Genomic DNA, 18,307 nt, shown 5'->3' with positions numbered 1-18,307 from the left:
GGTTGGGGGAACTCGTTTTAAAAAACTTTTTTTCTTCTGGGCTTCATAAATACTTAGGGCTGTTCAAGTACAGCAGCGTGGCCTACAGACATTGGGAGCCAAACGCAGGTCACATTCTTTTGGTCTTTCTAGTCAGCTTCTCCCTGTGCGCCACAATAATATCTTGTTTGATATTCCCTTCTGCAAAGATGTTGTTGCAGTTATATGCATTTACAAGAAGACTGCCCTGGGGTGGGAGGTGGGACAGTAGAGGAGGGTGAGTGCTCCTCTTCAGCAATCCACTCACTCTTCCTAGTTTTGATTTCGAGATATGAAGGTCAGGATTCGACGAATACCATTCAGCCTATCCTTTAAGGACCTCATGGCCAGGAATGGGAGCTGAGCACGGTTTTCCAGTGGCAGAACTGCTAGTATCCACCAACACCAGGCTGGACCATTGGGATTAGACTGCAAGAAAGAAATATAATGAGTTTATTCAATGATCACCAAATAGCCTCATGGAATCTGTTCCCTAATGGGTTGATGGGATATTCTCAAGGAACCAGTCTGCAGATTTCCAAAGCATCGAGGTAAAGATCCAAGATGGAACTGCTTTGGTCTGTGGCAGACACAGCTAACTGCCCCCTCCATATCTGTTTCCCCATTATTTCAGCCACCCAGAATAAAGATTCTATTTCCCAGAAACCTTTGCTGTTAAATGAGGCTGTAAGATAAAGTTCTGGCTGATGATATGTGTAACTTCTGGATGATGTTCTAGGAAACGAGCATGTATTCTCCACTTTCCTTATCTTTCCCCTCAGCTAGGGAGCTCTTGTGACCCAGTGGTAAGAAGCTGTGTTGCAAACTACAGGCAAGTGGTTCAAACCCACCAGCTGCTCTTTGGGAGAAAGCTGGACAGTCTCCTCCTGTGTGATTTACAGCTTCTGAAAACACACTTGCAGGGTCAGCTATGAGTCTGTTCCAATTTGATGACACATAACAACAGCGGAACATAGGCACGGTAATGGCCAGTCTTCATCAATCAAGATGAGAGCAACCTTCTAGGGTTGATTAAGAGCTTTGTGGGAAAGGAGTCTAGGCCCTTAAATGAGCTCATGGAGTAGAGTTCCCTTGCCCTTCTAGAGGGAACCTGGATAGCACAATAGTTAAGCACTCCCATACAAGGAAACTCTATGGGCAAGTGTGACTGTGTTGCTGCGAGTCAGAATCAACTTGATGGCCAATGACCAAGGCCCTCTAGGACCTGGGTCTTCTATCCATGTTTAAGGGAGCACTCATGCCTTAGCAGTAAGGAGTTGTGTTGCCAATTCAAAGGTAGACAGTTCAAATCCACTAGATGCTCCATGGAAGAAAGATGGTCAGTCTCCTTCCACGCAATTTACAGCCTCTGAAAACCCACTAGAAGATCGGCTATGACTCAGTTCTGACTCAACTGTCCATGAAAATAACAATGACAAATCTACCTTTAAGCTACTGTTAATTTTGGTACTTGTGAAAGCAGACAAATAATTATCCTAGCAGCACACCATGCCTCCCAGCAGTGTGAGTAATGTTATAGGAGCTGAAATGTCCACTACTCTGTCTCTTTCACCTCTATGACTGCTCAGATCTCTCTGCCTGTGGTTTTTGGAAGGTTGGCTTTAAAACAACAGAGACGACTATATTCTTCTCAAGCCACCAACATTTGAGATTTTCCTGATCCCAAATCAGTTAATCTGATCCTCCCCAAATCCAAGACTTCTCTGTTTTTCTTCTTTAAATTTTATTTTGTTCATTTTAATGAACGTTTACAGAGATTTTGTATTTCCATTCATTCATTGTTGCATATTTCTCCCTGCCCACCCCTTCCCCCAGCTCGCTATTCTCTTTGAAAAGCAAAAGAAAAATTCCTTCATTGGTATATAATCCCCCACTCCCTGGCCCCGAGTACACTCCACTATGCAACCTTCATTCTGGACTCTTGTCATAACCATTATACCCAATCATATATTGCTTTTAAACTATTCTCTCCTTCATCTGTTTCAATGCAGTATACATGATTTATCCAATTTTTTTCAATCTCACCCCAACCCTGATGTCAGTCCTGTTCTACAATAGTTGCTCCATGCAGTATTTGTCCTTTTGTGACTGAGATATTTACTTTGAGCTCCACTGGGATGCTTGTTGTCCCTTACTGCAGTTTATACCATGGTCTCCCTCCTATTAATATCTCTGAACACTACAACTTTCTCTTCACATGATCATTAACAAAGATATTTAAGCAGCTGTCAGTATTTGGTGCTGTTTCTAATAAATCATCTCCCCAGGCTTAGAACATTTTTATCAGTGGGATTACTGTGGCTTTGCTATTGACTGGAACAGAGTGGATGGTACATTTTTGTTGTTATTGTTGCTGTTGCTGCTGGTGCCAAAGCAACAAAATAATAGCTTTGATAAAAAATAAAAAGAAACTCAAGATTTCATATTTCTGTGTCATTGAGCCCCTATGACTCATGCGGTGGCATCTGTGTTTCCTCCTCTGGAAGATGCTGTAATCATTGTTAATCTGGATCCTCTGCGACTCGGGGAGAATGCTTCCCAGAAGGTGAAGGGGAACATTAAGCGTGCTCAGAGCTGTGCTGTAGTCCTGAGTCACTGTGGCCCAGAGCCAGAAGTTGGGTCACTAGGAAGCACTGACTTTTCTCCCTGCCTTTGCATTGGGGTGGGGAGAGAGCCATATGTTTGGTCTGGAGAAAGCTGGCCACTTCAGACCATCAGGGAACAGGTGGGAATTTCTTTTTTTAGTCTGAGGCTGCAAGCAGTAGAGGGGACCTGAGAGACTTTCTCATCCATCCCCCAACCCTCTATTTCAGACCTAAGGGAAAAGCTGAGGAAAGGAATGGATCACCAGATCACCAAGCTAGAGGGACAAGCAGGACTTGTCTCTCAGCAGATCAAATTGCTCTATTGTGAAAGAGTTGGGAATTGAGGGGAAAGAACGGATTAGGAATGTTCCAGTGATAATCCTGTAGGAGAGCCATCTTGGAATATGGGGAAAGGGGATGGTGGGGAAAGATTGATTAGGATGTCTCCATCTGGGTCCCAGAATGTACTCCCTGCAGTAGAATTCCCTTCAAGTATTTGGTGTTTTATACCAGGTAAGCAAAAATTGGTGAAACTTAACCTACTTTCCTGGAGAGTCTCTGTGGCTTGATCTGCAAAATGGCCCTGTCTCCCCAGGAAATAGTTCTAATAGAGCCTAATGACCTGCTTTCTAGAGTAACTCAGGAAATGGTGAATTTAGAGATTGAGTCCACTTTCTCTGTACTGAGTAACTAGACTGAAAAGAAAATCTAATTTGTCATCAATTTCATTTTACTTGGATCCACAATCAACATCCATGGAGGAAGCAGTCAAGAGATTAAAAGGCTCCAGCACCAATAGCAAAGGTAGCAAACAACAAATTGTACTGAGGTTGTGGGAGACTGAAAATCTTATTTACTGCTGGCGGTATGACACTTTATGAAAATTTTATGAAAACGTTGGAAATAGAAATATCATTTGACCTAGAAATTCTACTACTTGGAATATACCCTAAAGAAACCAGAGCCACAATTCAAACAGATGTATGCACACCCATGTTTATTGCTGCATTAGTCACAATAGCAAAGAGAGAGAAGCAACCTAAGTGCCCATCAACAAATGAATGGATAGACACAATGGAATATTATGCAGCATTGAACTCATGAAACATTATACAACATGGTTGACCCTCAGGGACTTCATGTTGAGTGAAATATTTCAGTCACAAAAAGGCATATACTGCATAATACCACTGCTATAAAATAGGATAGACATGGGGTGGTGGGGAGAGAATGAGAAAAGAGTGGGTAGATAATAAGCACTGCACTGGAACAGATGAGGGAAAGAACTGTCTGGAGGTATGATTAGGTATTATATGCATGACAGCAATCTGGAACAAGGTGGGGGCATTGTGGAGTGGGCTGGGGGAAATGGAGAGAAGAGAGGAAGAAAATGTGTAACAATGAATAAATTTTTTTTTAAAAGAAAAAACTTTAAAAAAGAGATCAAAAGACATGAGTTTGGAAACCCTGCTATCAAGGACCTCTTCAAAGTGCTAAAGAGCAGGGATGTCAGCTTAAAGACTAAGGTACACCTGGTCCAAGCCATGGGCATTTCAGTTGTTTCCTATGTATGTGAAAGCTGGACAATAGGTAGGGCTGGCTGAAAAATAACTGATGCCTTTGAGTTGTACTGTTGGCGAAGAGTACTGAATATTCCATGAATTGCCAAAAGGACAAACAAATGTGTCTTGGAGGAAGCGCAAGCACGTTACTCCTTGGAGGCAAGACGGTGACACTTCATCTCACATGTTGTCAGGAGAGGCCAAGCCTTAGAAAAGGGCATCTTTCTGGGGAAGGTGGAGGGTCAGAGAAAGAGAGGAAGACCTTCAACAAGATAAAGTAACAATGGACTTGAGCATATCAGAGATGATGAAGATGGCAGAAGATAGGGCAAGATTCAGATACGTTGGTCATAGGGTTGCTGTGAGTCATAGTTTATTGTGAGGAGTAGCAGATGCAATGGTACCTAACAACAACAAGAGTCTAGACCTGTAGGGCTATGATAGATGTGTCTAGGCATGAAATAACAATGACACTTGCTCATATACACTAGCCATGTGACCTCATAAGGTAGTTGGCCCTACCTCTTAGCCCCTGCAGCAATATGGGAGAAAATGGTGACATTTTCTGGAAGTCCAGACTCAGCTTTCATGACAACCCTTCTCTTAAACTCTCGCCTTTGCATGTATCTTGCCACTAAATTTAACCTATTACCAAGGTTCAGGCCTGAACTCTCATTTAAATTTCTTCTATCAGTGGTGTCTGTGCTCCCGTTCTCTCACATGACTTCTTGAATTCAAATGCCTACTGCTTTGATCCTACCTATAATGCCCACTGCCCAGTGATATGTAATAATATCAAGTGGGATTAATCTTTCCTACTAACTTTGCTTTACTGGACAGCAAGCATTCAGCTATCTATCCACAAACCCTAGGCACACTCCCATCTAGAGGAGCAATCCCTTGTAAAAAGGAATTTCTACATACCTGGGGATCAGCATCTTTCTCTGGCATTGGTCCAAAGTGATGGAGTATCCGATTCTTCAGGAATAATTTGAGTGAATGAAACCACACTGATGCCTGCTCATACACACAATTATGTAATGTCATCAGCTCAGCATACTCTTCTCCCTGAACCTGGAATTATCAACGTGGAAGTCAAGCATCTGCCCCTTTGCCATCGCTCCAAGACCACTCTTTGGCATTTGACCCTCTCTGAGTATCTAGCCTGTCTCCTTACGGGAAGGGCCCCGCATTCATTCTCCTCTTAATACTGTGTAGTAAGTATTTCCGGAGGAAGTATTGGATGAAGGGAAAAGGTTCAGCTGGGTCAAACAGCTGAGACAGTAAGACCTAACAGAAAACGAGGATGTCCAACTAGCCTGAAATGAGGAATGCTAATAAAATATTAGATGCTGGTGTATGCCTCTGCCCTTTTCATTTTTTATCTGTTTCCCCATTGCTCACTTGGAAAAAAGATATGAATGTGTCTGCGTCCCAGTGTGTATCTATCTTTCAAGCCTTAATATGTGTATTCACTATTCAAATATTTATTAATCTTGTTCTCTGCAGTGAATGCAAATAGAAACGAACACAGGATCATCTACCTCTTCTTCCATTCATTAGCTCAGGCAAAACCAAAGATTAGCTGGACATGTAGCCCTTCTACTTTGTGGGATGATGTATTATAGGAAAGGGCTCTTGGCCAGCTCCACATTTGAAAACACAGGCCTATATAAATCTATCTCAGGTACCTTCAAATAAATGTTACATAAATAAATAAATAAATACACAGATCTATTCCATGGTATCCTTGGCAGTGCCCTAAACCCTGGACTAAATGGGCCATAGGGTTGGCCTAGGGTAGCATTTCTTACACATGAAAGCAACCCAGCAGATTAGCAAGGAGAGCCAGGACAATGGGGCCCACAACCAATCTACAATCGAACGGCCATCCAGCAGCATTTAATGTCGCCACAACAATTTAGTGAGTTACCCCAAGGCTCCCCGCAGTTCTGAGAGAGTCTTGGGCAACCATCTATATGTCAAGTCACACAGCGATCCTGGCTCTGAGATTTTGGCACGATGGCCCGCTTACCTTTTGGTCTTCAATGTATTCAATGTCAGCCGTGTTGTAACCATCCCGATGGCCCTGGCAGAGCACCTTGAAGCGCCTCTTGCCTATGCTGTCAATCACTGAGCGGCCATCCGAAAAGAACTGGACATTTCTAATCTCTAGGATGCAGCCATACTCCGCAAACCTAGTGATTTGAGAGTAGTGGTTTGAGTGATATGTTCTGCTTCCCAAGCTTTACCCCCAGCCAAATGGCACACCTCAGCCTAGAATGTGCCTCGAGGGACTTCTGACTATTGTCCCAAGGTCTACAGCTATGATTACAACAGGCAGTGATGCCTGTATCAAAGACAAAGCCAAAAAGCCTTATTGTATGATAACTCCACACAAAGGCGTCGGGTCGTAGCTGACTCTCCAGTGGGCTTTCTGCAGTTGTACACTGCCTGGGAGGAGACTGTCCATCTTTCTCCCTCGACACCGCGGGTGCATTCAAGCTTCCAGGGTGGCTCCGCCTTTGGGTTAGTAGCACTACTTCCTATGAACTGCGCCACTAGAGCCCCTTTAATGTATGACGGCTACCATTTATTGAGCACATGCTATGTGCCAGAGACTGTGCTTTAGAGCTTTGTTAGCACTAATCCTCCCTATCCGATAAGGTGGTTGTTGCTGGAGCCCATGGTTACAGTCATTGTATTGACCCCTTCACCCAACCTCCTTTTATCCGCTTAGCTCCTCACTTACCCTTTAACAGGATCTCCAAGGCACATACCAAACTGTCTGGTACCTGTCTCGATGCATCTACGAATCATCAGACGGTAGCAAGGCTCAAAGATGTGCAAGGGACAAGGAACGGTGGGGTAGGCCATGGTACACACAAAAATAGGCACGTTCTTAGTTAAGCTGTCAGGAAAAGCAAAACACGTGAGCGGTGGGGCAGAAACAGAAAGGCTGGGCAAACATCACCTGTGGTACCCCAGCGATGAATCAAGGAGACATCGAGTCTTGATAGCTAATAGAAGAAATATGAACATGCAACTGATCACCCGGGACAGCTTCCTTGCTCTGGTTCAGTGGTTAGCCTAAGGACTAGGGCTTTAAAACTGACATGTGATTCCTATCCATTCTGAATTGGCTGAAGCTGTTCTCTAATGTCAAATTACTCTATCTCCATTTCACAAAATTTTTCCTCCCTCTTTCATTCTTGCTCTCCACGCAAAGTGATCTATCCAAGTTGTTTTGTGTATGGAAAGGGGCAGACTGGGACTCAGCTCTCAGAAGGGATGTTGGAGAATTCTCTGCAAGGTCCCCATAAGAACCACAAATTTTCAAAGCTCCCACAGAATCTGCACAGAAGGCCAGCTCGGTGGTGGTGGGGGGAGGAGGTGCAAGATGTGAGAGTAACACAGGCCAGTGATGCGCAAACATGTCTGTATGTCCCAGAAATGCTTATGTACAGGTGCCTGGACTAATGAGATTCCACAGATATCCAAGAATCTGCATTTCAACAGTGTCTTAGGACATTCAGACACACAGCCTCCATGGGAGAGCCACTGACTGGGCCAATTTCTCCACCCTCAGGGTCCTCTCATTTGTCTGGCAAATCTAATACAAGACCCTTTAAATGGAAACCAATAATAGCTAAGAGACCAACTGGTCAACTCTCAAAAGGATTGAGTTTAGGATTCCTTTAAGTAGATAGCCCTAGGGAGTTCTGGTGGCCTAGTGGCTAAGGCATGACACTGCCAATCCAAGAGCAGGAAGTTCAAATCCACCAGTTAAGCCTATCAAGTTTGTCATGAGGATTGATGAGTTCATGCTCATAAAGCTCCATAGTTCCACAAGAGAATGATGGGCAGTCTCCCTCTCATGCAATTTACTGCCTCCACAAACCTGCTGCAGGGTCAGCTATGAGCAAGTTTTACCTTTGTACAGGCTCTTACTTTCACAGAGAGTATCAACTTAAATGACACCCCCTTTAGGTATTTGATGCTGTAAACTGCATGGAATGGTCCATGCATGGATGGTCCATATTCCCCCCATGGAGCCACTGGTGGATTTGACCAATAGAAACGCATGGCCTTTGGATTCAGAACGCAACTCTCTGTGGGCTGACTACAGCACCAGAGCACCCTGATTATAGGCTAGTGCTTGTTAAGAAGACATTAAATAATATTGAGAAGAGTCCTTACAGAAACACAGGCTCATTACATAATCAGAAGGAAAGGCAAAGATGCCTCAAGTGGTTCTAACATAAGTTCATGCAACACAAGAGGACTTCATTTTCTGGCTTTTCAGGAAAACATTTTATTCTGATGTCTTTGAACTGCTGGGAGGGTTTAGGAATGTTCTCTACTGCTTGTGTATACACGACTAGAACAGCTTTTGCCAGCAGGCGCCTCGCCCCCAGAATCCTGTGAGGAGTTCCACTCCACTGGGGCTGGGGCAAGCAAATAAAGGGATGCAGTAGGAGAGGTACAGAGTGCTGTCTCCTGCCTTGTTAGCTGAGCGAGTGCTACTCCAGCCGCACAGAGGACTCATTTATCACCATATCTCTACCTGTCATGTCACACATGCAAGGCTTACTGTGCACTGCCTTGGATGATCTTCCCAACAGGTCCACATCGTTGTTGTTTTGTACATGGTGTTTTCATAGGCAGTAAATTGCATGGGGGGAGATTATCCATCTTTCTCCCATGGAGCTGCTGGTGAATTTGAACCATGTGCCTTTGGGTTGGCTATACAGCTCCTTACCCACTCGGCTACCAGGGCTCCCGAACAAATACATAAGGTGATCCTTACAACTATGCTTACATGGAAACTGCGGCTCAGAGAAATTAAGTGACCTGCCTAGTTTCATGAAGTAAATGGGAAAACCAGGTCTTAAAGCCTCGGCCTGCCTGATACCAGGTGAGCACTGGTGGCACATTCCATATGGAATTGCGCTGCTATCCTAAATGTGGCACCTCTCTGGTGATTAGAATCCACCAGTGACAATGTGGAAAAAAAGATAGGCAATCCCCGCCAGTGATATTTACAGCCTTGGAAAGTCCAACGGAGGGAGAGTTATGAGTAATTTGCAACTCAATGGCCATGATTTGTTGTTGTGATTGATATCAGAGATTTTTTAACTGTTTTTAACCCCATCTATTTGAAGACCATCCCTGCATACATCTGAAGCTTGGGTTTCCCTGATTAAATTTTTGTCCAATTTATTGCAGCCAGTGACACGCTGTTATTAGTGCCAATCTGGGTGCTGGCCAGTGATCCAACTTAGGCTTCTTCAGTGGTATGGTGATAAGTTTTTAACAACTAACTCTTTGAGAGAAATAAGCCCTGTAGCACTTCTAAATGTTTGTAGCATTTGTTAATTTCTACGGTGTACATAGCCAAAACATGGTCAATTTCACGCTATTAACATGGCATCACTGAATAAGGAAAGGGGTGGGAGAAGTACATACATTCATCCAGCTTTCATGAACTGGTATGAGTGAAACTAAAACTAAAACCACACATATATACATACATATGTCTATTCATATAAACATACCTAGAAAGTTCTTCCATTTCTTCTTCATAAAGCCTCTTTCGTTCACGGAGTTCTTCTGGAAGGAATTTAGCGATAAGCTCTTCCATGATTATAGTCTTGTTGTATTTTCTTGGTGACATGCACTGTACGAAGAACAGGCATTTGGTTATTATTCAGCCACTGGAAAAACAAATCACTTCTGATAGAATCAGAAAAATCAAATGGTCTTTTCGAGTAACTTGGACTGAAATTATCAGCTGCTGTAAGAATGTGTGTATTCTCTGAATGTTTGAGTTCAGGCTTATTTTTAAAAAAAAAAAACAACAAACACCTCTTGCAATGACTTTCTTTAAGAATTGGAAAGAAACAGTTTAACAAGAAGGGAAGAGGCATTGATGGTTTAAGAATCTAATAGCCATCTTGAAATAGTGAAATAGTGCAATCATCAGATTATTGTCCAGTAAGTAAATACTATCTTTTTCTTCTTTCTGGTTAGTGTTTATTGGTTAAGAGAAATGGTCTCTGAGATATACTAGAAGTCAGTGATTACCAGGTTCAGGGAACTAGAAAGCAATTTTGATCACTGCTCCTTTCCTGCCCTGCCCCTACCGTCACCCTATTCCCAATGCTTAGCTTTTGGATACATGTTTTGTTCTCTGTCTTTAGTTAAAACAAAGAAAGCAAACAAACAGCTTAAAAAGGGGTGGTCTTCATTGCTTGTTTGTATCTACTTGCTTCTTAAATACACCTTATAGTTATCACTGAAATGATATATAAACCCTGTGTATACAGGAATCTGTAAATTGTGGGTATTTAACAGTGTGGACCACTAGACTGGGGGAGTGAGTTTAAGAAACAGAGGTCAATCGCTCACAATGAAGATGGTCTCTACAGACTCAGCAGGGGGAGCTCCTGAGTAGAAATCTGCTTAGCTTCAGCTAATATTTTTCCATTCCCAATATGGGCTGTGTCTGCCTATTCTGCAATGAACGTGACTGGAATAAGATTTTTTCTCTCTCTCTGTCAAATGCTGTGTGGCCCTGTGTGTACAGAAACAGACAAGCCTATCTTTAAGTCAGAGGACAGGAGTCCACACCGTCTACCATCAAGATGCTTTAACAGTCACTACCATACTTGGAAGGAAGAAGCACCTGCTTTGACCACTGTCCTAGTCATTGGAGGGAAACTGATTCAGGGGGTAGCCAGTCTGAGAAAGGGAGGGGGCAACAGATCTCTCAACAGAAAAACCAAGGAACCAAAACTGCTGTTGAGTTTATTTCAACTCGGTGAACCTATAGGACAGGGTAGAACTTCCCCAAGGGGTTTCCAAGGTTGCTAAGTCTTAACAGAGTGAGCCCTGGGGGCACAGTCCACAGAACTGCTAACCCAAAGGCTGTACATTTCCAGTGGTTTGGATCCACCAGTACTCCTGGGGAGAGATGGGCAGGCTCCTCCCATTGCCATTTACAGCCTCTGCCATGAGTTAGAATTTGAATAAAGTCTTTATGGAATCAGACTGCCACATCTTTCCCCCTGGAAACTGATGAGTTCAAACCAAGACCTTCTGGTGAGCAGCCAAGCATTTTAACCATTGTGCCATGAGGGCTCCTACTTAGTGGGATACAACCAAACCCAACCCAACCCAACCCAACCAAACCCATAGCCTTCAATTCAATTCACAGAGCTGCCCTACAGGAGCTTTCTCTCCCCATAGTGGCTGGTGCGTTTGAACTGCCAACCTTTTGGTTAACAGCTGAGTGCTTTCACCATGTTCCCAGGTTTCTCAAACCTAGGAAAGGTGGAAAGGCGTATGCTAAAATGTTAATAGTTTTTCTCTAGGTGATGAACATATGGCTTGATTTTCCTTCTTTCTGCTTCTCTGAACGCACTGTGCAAAGGGAGCTCTCATGGCCTAGTGTTTAGGGAGCTGTGCTCCTAAATCCTCTGACTAGCTACCACTTTGTTTCCAACCTGAGTTTAGGCGTGACCCTCTGCTGAGAATTTTGCACTCCCACCCCAGGTATACAGAATCAGAATGGGCATTTTAAACTAGATTCCCCAGTTTATTCTCATGTCGAATCTTAGTAGGTGACCCAGTGATAAGGAGTTCCACTGCCAACCCACAAGCAGGTGGCTTGAATCCATCAGTTGCTCTCGGGGAGAAAGACGGGCAGTCTCTTTCTGTGCAACTTGCAGCTTCTGAAAACTTACTGGAGAGGGAGCTATCAGGTAGTTAGTAATTGACAGCATGCAACCAAAGCAACATCCTTAATAGCTAATTCCAAATGAATGAACTCAGTCAAGAAGGAAATACTGTTTTACCTGTAAAAGGCCATCTTTGCACAATGGACACTTTGAGTTGTGATCAAGGCATCTCTCAAGGCATTTTAAGCAAAAGGTGTGTCCACAAGGTGTTGTAACTGGCTCATAGAACAATCTGAAATTTAGGAATCAAAAGGGAAGAATATGGCAATAAGACAAAAAAGAAGAAACAGCTACTCCGTGTTAAGTTCTGGCAGCATTGTTTGGAAACGGGTTGTGTGTCTCTTTTCTTGTTATTACTGTTGTTCTTATACTTCAGGAAAGCATTTGCCTTTTCTTTCTGAGCTGGATTTAAAATAATACATTTACTAATGCTGAGGGTGTAGTTAAATGGCTTTTGTAACACTAATTTTAGTCAAACTCTTTTGGAACATCCAAAGTGTTCCCCCCGCCCCCCCTCCACCACTGTCTGACCTGAAAAAAAAAGAATAAGAAAAAAGAAATCAACATATTTCCAATATGTCTGCAAAGACTCCATCCTACAAATATGTAAACAACCTGCTCATCTGAGTATATGTAAATACACACATAAACCAGCACTTCAAACACTGGTTCAGTCATGGTTGGTGCAGCGAGATCAGAACAAAAGTTTTAAAATTTGGATCACATAGCACCAGAACCAGAGTCAAACAATGGGTCAAAGTTCTTGAGTGGGAGATTCAGAAGAGGCTTAGTGAATCCCTTCAGAAGCCTGATGTGGGAGACTGGATTACTGGTAAGACTGTAGAGAGCAGCACACATTCAAAGTGGCCATATTAGGCTTCAATCTTTGAGCAAGGCACCACTGCTTCCAACTCTGTTCAAAATACAAAAGGCAAGAAATATGGTTGTTATATAATGTATATGATGCCCTTTGTTTCCTTTCTCCTCCCCCCTTTGTTTTCTAGCAGTGCTTCAACCTGCAATTTTTTCCATCTTGGCTATCATTCCAGAGCCTCAAATTTAAAAATCAGGATCTATTCTGATTTCACTTCTTTGGCTATTATGAATCACAGGCAAGTCAACAACACATAACAACAAACTTGAAAGAACTGGTTCAAAGCACATATACACACAAACACATACTCTCACACAAACACTCTCTCTCTCTCTCTTTCTCTCTCTCTCTCTCTCTCTCTCTCTCACACACACACACACACACACACATATACACACACATACTCACTCATTGAAGCACTTCACATATTAACACAGGGAGATTTATTTACTAGCTTTAATTTACCTAAGCAACATTTACTACCTAAAGAATCTCTAATTTGCACCTATAAGAAACACATAGGGTGCAAACTTGCACTTATAACAAATACAAACGTTCTTTCACATGGATGGATAATTTTCCTAGAGACAAAAGAGTAATATCTTTAATGTGCTCCTGAAACTCTCCTCTCTCTCTCTCTCTCTCTCTCTCTCTCTCTCTCTCTCACACACACACACACACACACACACACATATACTAAAGACTATATTGCTTTGAGGGAACTGGATATTTTAAAAGCAACCTGGAGATTCTTTTAAAAAGCTATTTTATACATTCAGAAGGATACTGTAGTGGCTTAGTGGTAAGGAGCTGTATTGCCACCTCAAAGGTATGCATTTCAAATCTACCAGCTGCTCCATAGGAGGATGGGCAATCTCCTCCCATGCAATTTCCTGCCTCTGAAAACCCACTAGAGGGTCAGCTATGAGTCAATTCTGACTCGATGTACATAAAAAAAAAAACCCAATACATTCAGAGGGAGCTCTGGTGGCTTAGTGGGTAAGGAGCTGCATTGCCAACCCAAAGGCAGGTGGTTTGACTCCACCAGCTGCTGTGAAAAAGACGGGCACTCTCCTCCCATGCTGTTTACAGCCTCTGAAAACCTGCTGGAGGGTCTATTCTGACTTGACAGCACACAACAACATATATTCAGAGATTTGTGGAGTTACATTGCTTAAAGAAAAGCTTGCTAGCAGCAAGACCAGTAGGTGAGAGTAGCTGAAAATTATAAAAGTGGGGCTTGAACTTGCATATGAGTAGTTGGTGGTCTGTTCCACAATCAGCACCTGGCCAGAGCCACAACTAGAGATTCAGGCTCACTGGTCTGGGTTAAGATCCAAGCAGCAGGATATTTAGGTTTTTTTTTTAAGGCCCTTCTGGTGATTTGAATGTGTGGTCAGGATCCCACTATACACCAACCTTCTGAATTGGCTTCCAAATCTAATTCTCAGAATCACCTGTGGACAATGAAATACGACGCAGCACTCAGGAGCAATGACTTAAAAAAAATACTATCTAACTTGGGAGAGACTGGAGAGCATTATGATGAGTGAACTAACTCAGTCTCATAAGGACATACACTACTTAAGACCATTACTGTAAAAATAAAAGCATAACTAGTAAAACATGTATAGGTACTCAAGGGGGGAATGAGTGGGAGCAGACGGGTGAGGATGGGTGGGGCAAAACCTCAGGTTTGCACAATTTGGTGGGTGGGAAGAGGGGTGAAGGAAATGGGAAGGACGCAGTGAGGTTCTGAAAAAACAGGGTAATAATGGGCAAGGTCCAATGGTGATTAATTTGATAATACATAATGCATGAAAATGATTGTATAAAACACAATATGGATGAAGATATTATGTATATGAACTTTGTAAACAAATGAATATAAAATTTAAAAAATTCAACACCTGTGGAGATTCCAAGGTGTATGGTGAGCACACACACACATGCACACACATCTACATACGTAATCATCAGGCTCCACTGTTTGAAGTTTGTGATTCAGTATTTCCAGAGAAGTGGAGCTCTGGTGGCCTAGTGGTAAGGAGCTGTGCCACCAATGCAAAGGCATAGGATTTGAATTCATCAGTTCCTTCATGGGATAAAGATGGGCAGTCGCCTCTTGTGTCATTTACAGCCTCTAAAAACCTGCTAGAGGGTCAGCTATGGGTTGGTTCCTAGTTAATGGTATATGCCAACAAAAATTCAAAGAAAGGAGCAGAAATTTTATCCTTTTAACAAGCCAATGATGGTTTGACCTTGTGCTTTAAAAATTTTTGCCTGTTTTAGCAAGGAGTTGGAAACAACCTAAGTGCCCATCAACAAATGAATGGATAGAGAAGCTGTAGTATATTCACACAATGGAATACTACACTGTATTGAAAAACAAGGAACTCATGCAATATTATACAAAATGGGCGACCCTGGAGGACATTATACTGAGTGAAATATCTCAGTCACAGAAGGACAAATACTGCATAGTGCCACTATTGTAAAACAGGACTGACATTGGGGTTGAAAAGAGACTGAGAAAGATGGGATAAATTATGTATACTACATTGAAACAGATGAGGGAGAGAACTTTTGAAAAGGGATATGTGATTAGGTATTTTTGTCATGACGAGAGTCCAGAGCAAAGGCTGCATAGTGGAGTGGATTTGGGGTGAAGGACTGTATAACAATGAAAGAGTTTTTATTTTACTTTTCAAAGAGAAGAGCGAACTGGGGGGAAGGGGTTGGCAGGGAGCAAAGTGCAATAATGAATGAATGAAAATTTAAAAAAGGAAAAAAATCTATGCAAAAGAGAAGCTTGTAGAGGTGAACCTGACATTCTTGATGATATTTAAATAATTAAATTTTTTATTAATTTGTTATATAGCAATAGATATCTGTTGCTATTAGATGCTATTGAGTAAATCTCTACTGAGAATGGAAATTTGTTCCTTACCTACCAGGGCCATGAGGCCTCTTGTTTTACTACTATTGTTGTTGTTGTTAGGTGTCATCAAGTCAACTGTGTCTCGTATCAACTCTAAGAAAACCAGACCCAAAGATTTGAAACTTGCACTACCCTGCATCATGATATGATTGAGCCCATTGTTATAGTCACTGTCAATCCACCTTATTGGGGAGCTTCCTCTCTTTTTCTGACCCTCAACCTTTCCCAGTGTCTTACTACTAAATATTTGTAAGTCGAAATAAATATATTTGCTATGAAAACAATTTTATGCCTGTTTTAAAAGCAGTTCTACTATTCAAACAAAATTAAAACACTTTCATTATTACATTCCCAAAAAGTAATAATAATTTTCCAGGAAAATTGGGGGGGTCTAACCAGCATGCTCAGGCAAGAAGAAAAACCTCGTAGTATGAAAACTGGAAAGAAACCAAAAATCTGGCATTTTTCACAAAGGATAATTAGAAAATCTAAAACAATCCACAGAACTATTTTGCTTAGAATGAACAATAACAAATAAAATTAGCAACGTTGCTAGATAAATAAATAAACATACACGACTGTAATTCTACACAACAGCAATAAACTTTAGAGACCACAAAATTTTCAAGATGATATTGAGAGTTGCTTTAAACAATCAAGCATCCAGGAAGAAAAGTAACAAAAGTTGTGCAAGACTTCTATTATTGTGCCTCGAAACACAGAGCAAGAACAATAGTTAAACAAGAAACCATTATAAACACCTCACTGAAAAAGACCTAAAGAAGTCCCAAGAGAATATCCTAACCAGCTATTTCCTTTCTTTGTTTCTGGGAAAATTGATAAGTTGATTCCAAACTTTACATGGAAAAATAAACAGCCAAGAACAGCCAAGACACTTACAAAGAGCAACAGTGTGGAAGGACCTGCTCTATCAGACATCAGAACTGATTATGGGAAAAGTAGTAATTAAAACAAGTATAAAACTTGTGTAAAGACAGATAACTGTTGTTGTTAGGTGCCCTGGAGTCAAGTATGACTGAGAGCAACCCTATGAACAACAGATCTGATCCATGTTCTTATCTTGCTCCATCCTCACACTTCCTGACACACATGAGCCCATTGCTGCAGTCACTGTGTTAATCCACTTGGTCGAAAGTCTTCCTCTCCTTCACCATCCCTCTATTTTTTTTAAGATGTCCCTCTTCAAAGAATAGCCTCTCCTTGAAATATGTCCAAAGTATGTGAGATGAAGCGTTATCACAGTTGCCTCCAAGAAGTACTCTGGCTGTTATCTTCTCCAAGACTAGGAAAGCCTAGAAATCAACCCAGACACAGATTCTTGCTTTATGACACAAGTGGCCACTTCAAAACAGTGAGGGAAAGGATAATTGTTCCAATAATGTTGTTAGGACACAGACATAGTTTTTTACTGTACTTCCTACACACTGCATCTTTTAAAAACAAGCTGATGATATGGGGAAACTCAACCTTCAGCAGGTCTATTGGTGCCCTTTCCACAGCAGTATGTGTTCATTTTATGTGTCTGCGTCACATCTTGGCAAGTTGTATAAGATTTCAAACTTTTCATAATGCTACTACACACATTAACTCATTTGCCAATGAGTTAGAGCTAACTCATAGCTGACCCTCCAGTGGGTTTTTGAAAGCTGTGAACTGCACAGGAGCAGAATGCCCATCTTTCTCCCTGGAAGATGCTGGTGGTTTCAAACTGGCCACTTTTAGGTTAGCGCTGCAACTCCCTACAGACTATGTCACCAGAGTTCCCTGACTACAATATAGTATAAATTTAGCTTTTAACTACATTGGGAAATTTTTTTAAAAACCATGTATGATTGATTGGTTGATTGTAATAATAGCTTGATGGTGGTAGACTGGAACTAAACTCACAGCCTCTCCTAGGTATATCTGTAGTTGGATATTCACAGAGGGGAAAAAATGACATTGCATTCTCTCTCATACCATACACAAAAATCAACTTCATATGGGTCATAAAAATGGATGTGGAAAAGGGAATTTCCAATTTCACTTGAAATGGAAAGAGGCTCTGAATAAGCAAAGCACCCCTTAAAAAGATAAATAAGGTAGGAGGCATCTATCTCACTCCCTGATTTCAAATCCTTCTATACTGCTGTGGTGGTCAAGACAGCATGGTACTAGTATAATGACAGACACATAGATCAACTGAATAGAATAGAAAATCAAGAAATCAGTCCGTCTACCTATGGTCAATTGATTTTTGAAAAACAGATGAAATCAGTTAAGTGGGGAAACGACAACCTTTTAAACAAATAGTGCTGGCAAAATTGGAAAACTACCTGTAGAAAACTCAAGCAAGATCCATACCTCACTCCATACACAAAAACCAACTCAAAATGGATCATGGACCTAGGACTAAAACCAAGGACTATACATTTCATTCGGGAAAAGCTTGGAAAAACTCTAGAGGCCCTAATCCACAACATAAACAGTCTTCCAAGCATCCTGAAAAATCTACAGCCAGGAGAGGATAAAATAGATGAATGGGACCTTCTAAGAATCAAATC

At 41.8% G+C, this 18,307-nt stretch overlaps 1 protein-coding gene across 3 annotated transcripts in view; it reads right to left on the bottom strand.

The window, feature by feature from the left end:
* Window positions 1–291: 291 nt before the first annotated feature.
* The window catches only part of LONRF3 (LON peptidase N-terminal domain and ring finger 3), a 48,034-nt gene continuing 30,018 nt past the window's right edge, over window positions 292–18,307 (bottom strand). For all 3 annotated transcript variants that reach the window (XM_006893768.1, XM_006893769.1, XM_006893770.1), the window contains 6 exons: window positions 12,046–12,160; window positions 9,745–9,866; window positions 6,939–7,097; window positions 6,222–6,384; window positions 5,111–5,260; window positions 292–447 (listed from right to left, as the gene is read on the bottom strand). In XM_006893768.1, the coding sequence (XP_006893830.1) occupies window positions 292–447; window positions 5,111–5,260; window positions 6,222–6,384; window positions 6,939–7,097; window positions 9,745–9,866; window positions 12,046–12,160 (865 nt within the window). The remainder of the gene's footprint in view (window positions 448–5,110; window positions 5,261–6,221; window positions 6,385–6,938; window positions 7,098–9,744; window positions 9,867–12,045; window positions 12,161–18,307) is intronic.

This window comes from Elephantulus edwardii, unplaced genomic scaffold, assembly GCF_000299155.1.
Source record: "Elephantulus edwardii isolate Elephantulus edwardi_28Jun2011 unplaced genomic scaffold, EleEdw1.0 scaffold00131, whole genome shotgun sequence".
In the NCBI taxonomy this organism is placed as follows: Eukaryota; Metazoa; Chordata; class Mammalia; order Macroscelidea; family Macroscelididae; genus Elephantulus; species Elephantulus edwardii.
The sequence above is the reverse complement of the archived record's forward strand: the minus strand, read 5'-3'. Positions and strand labels throughout refer to the sequence as shown.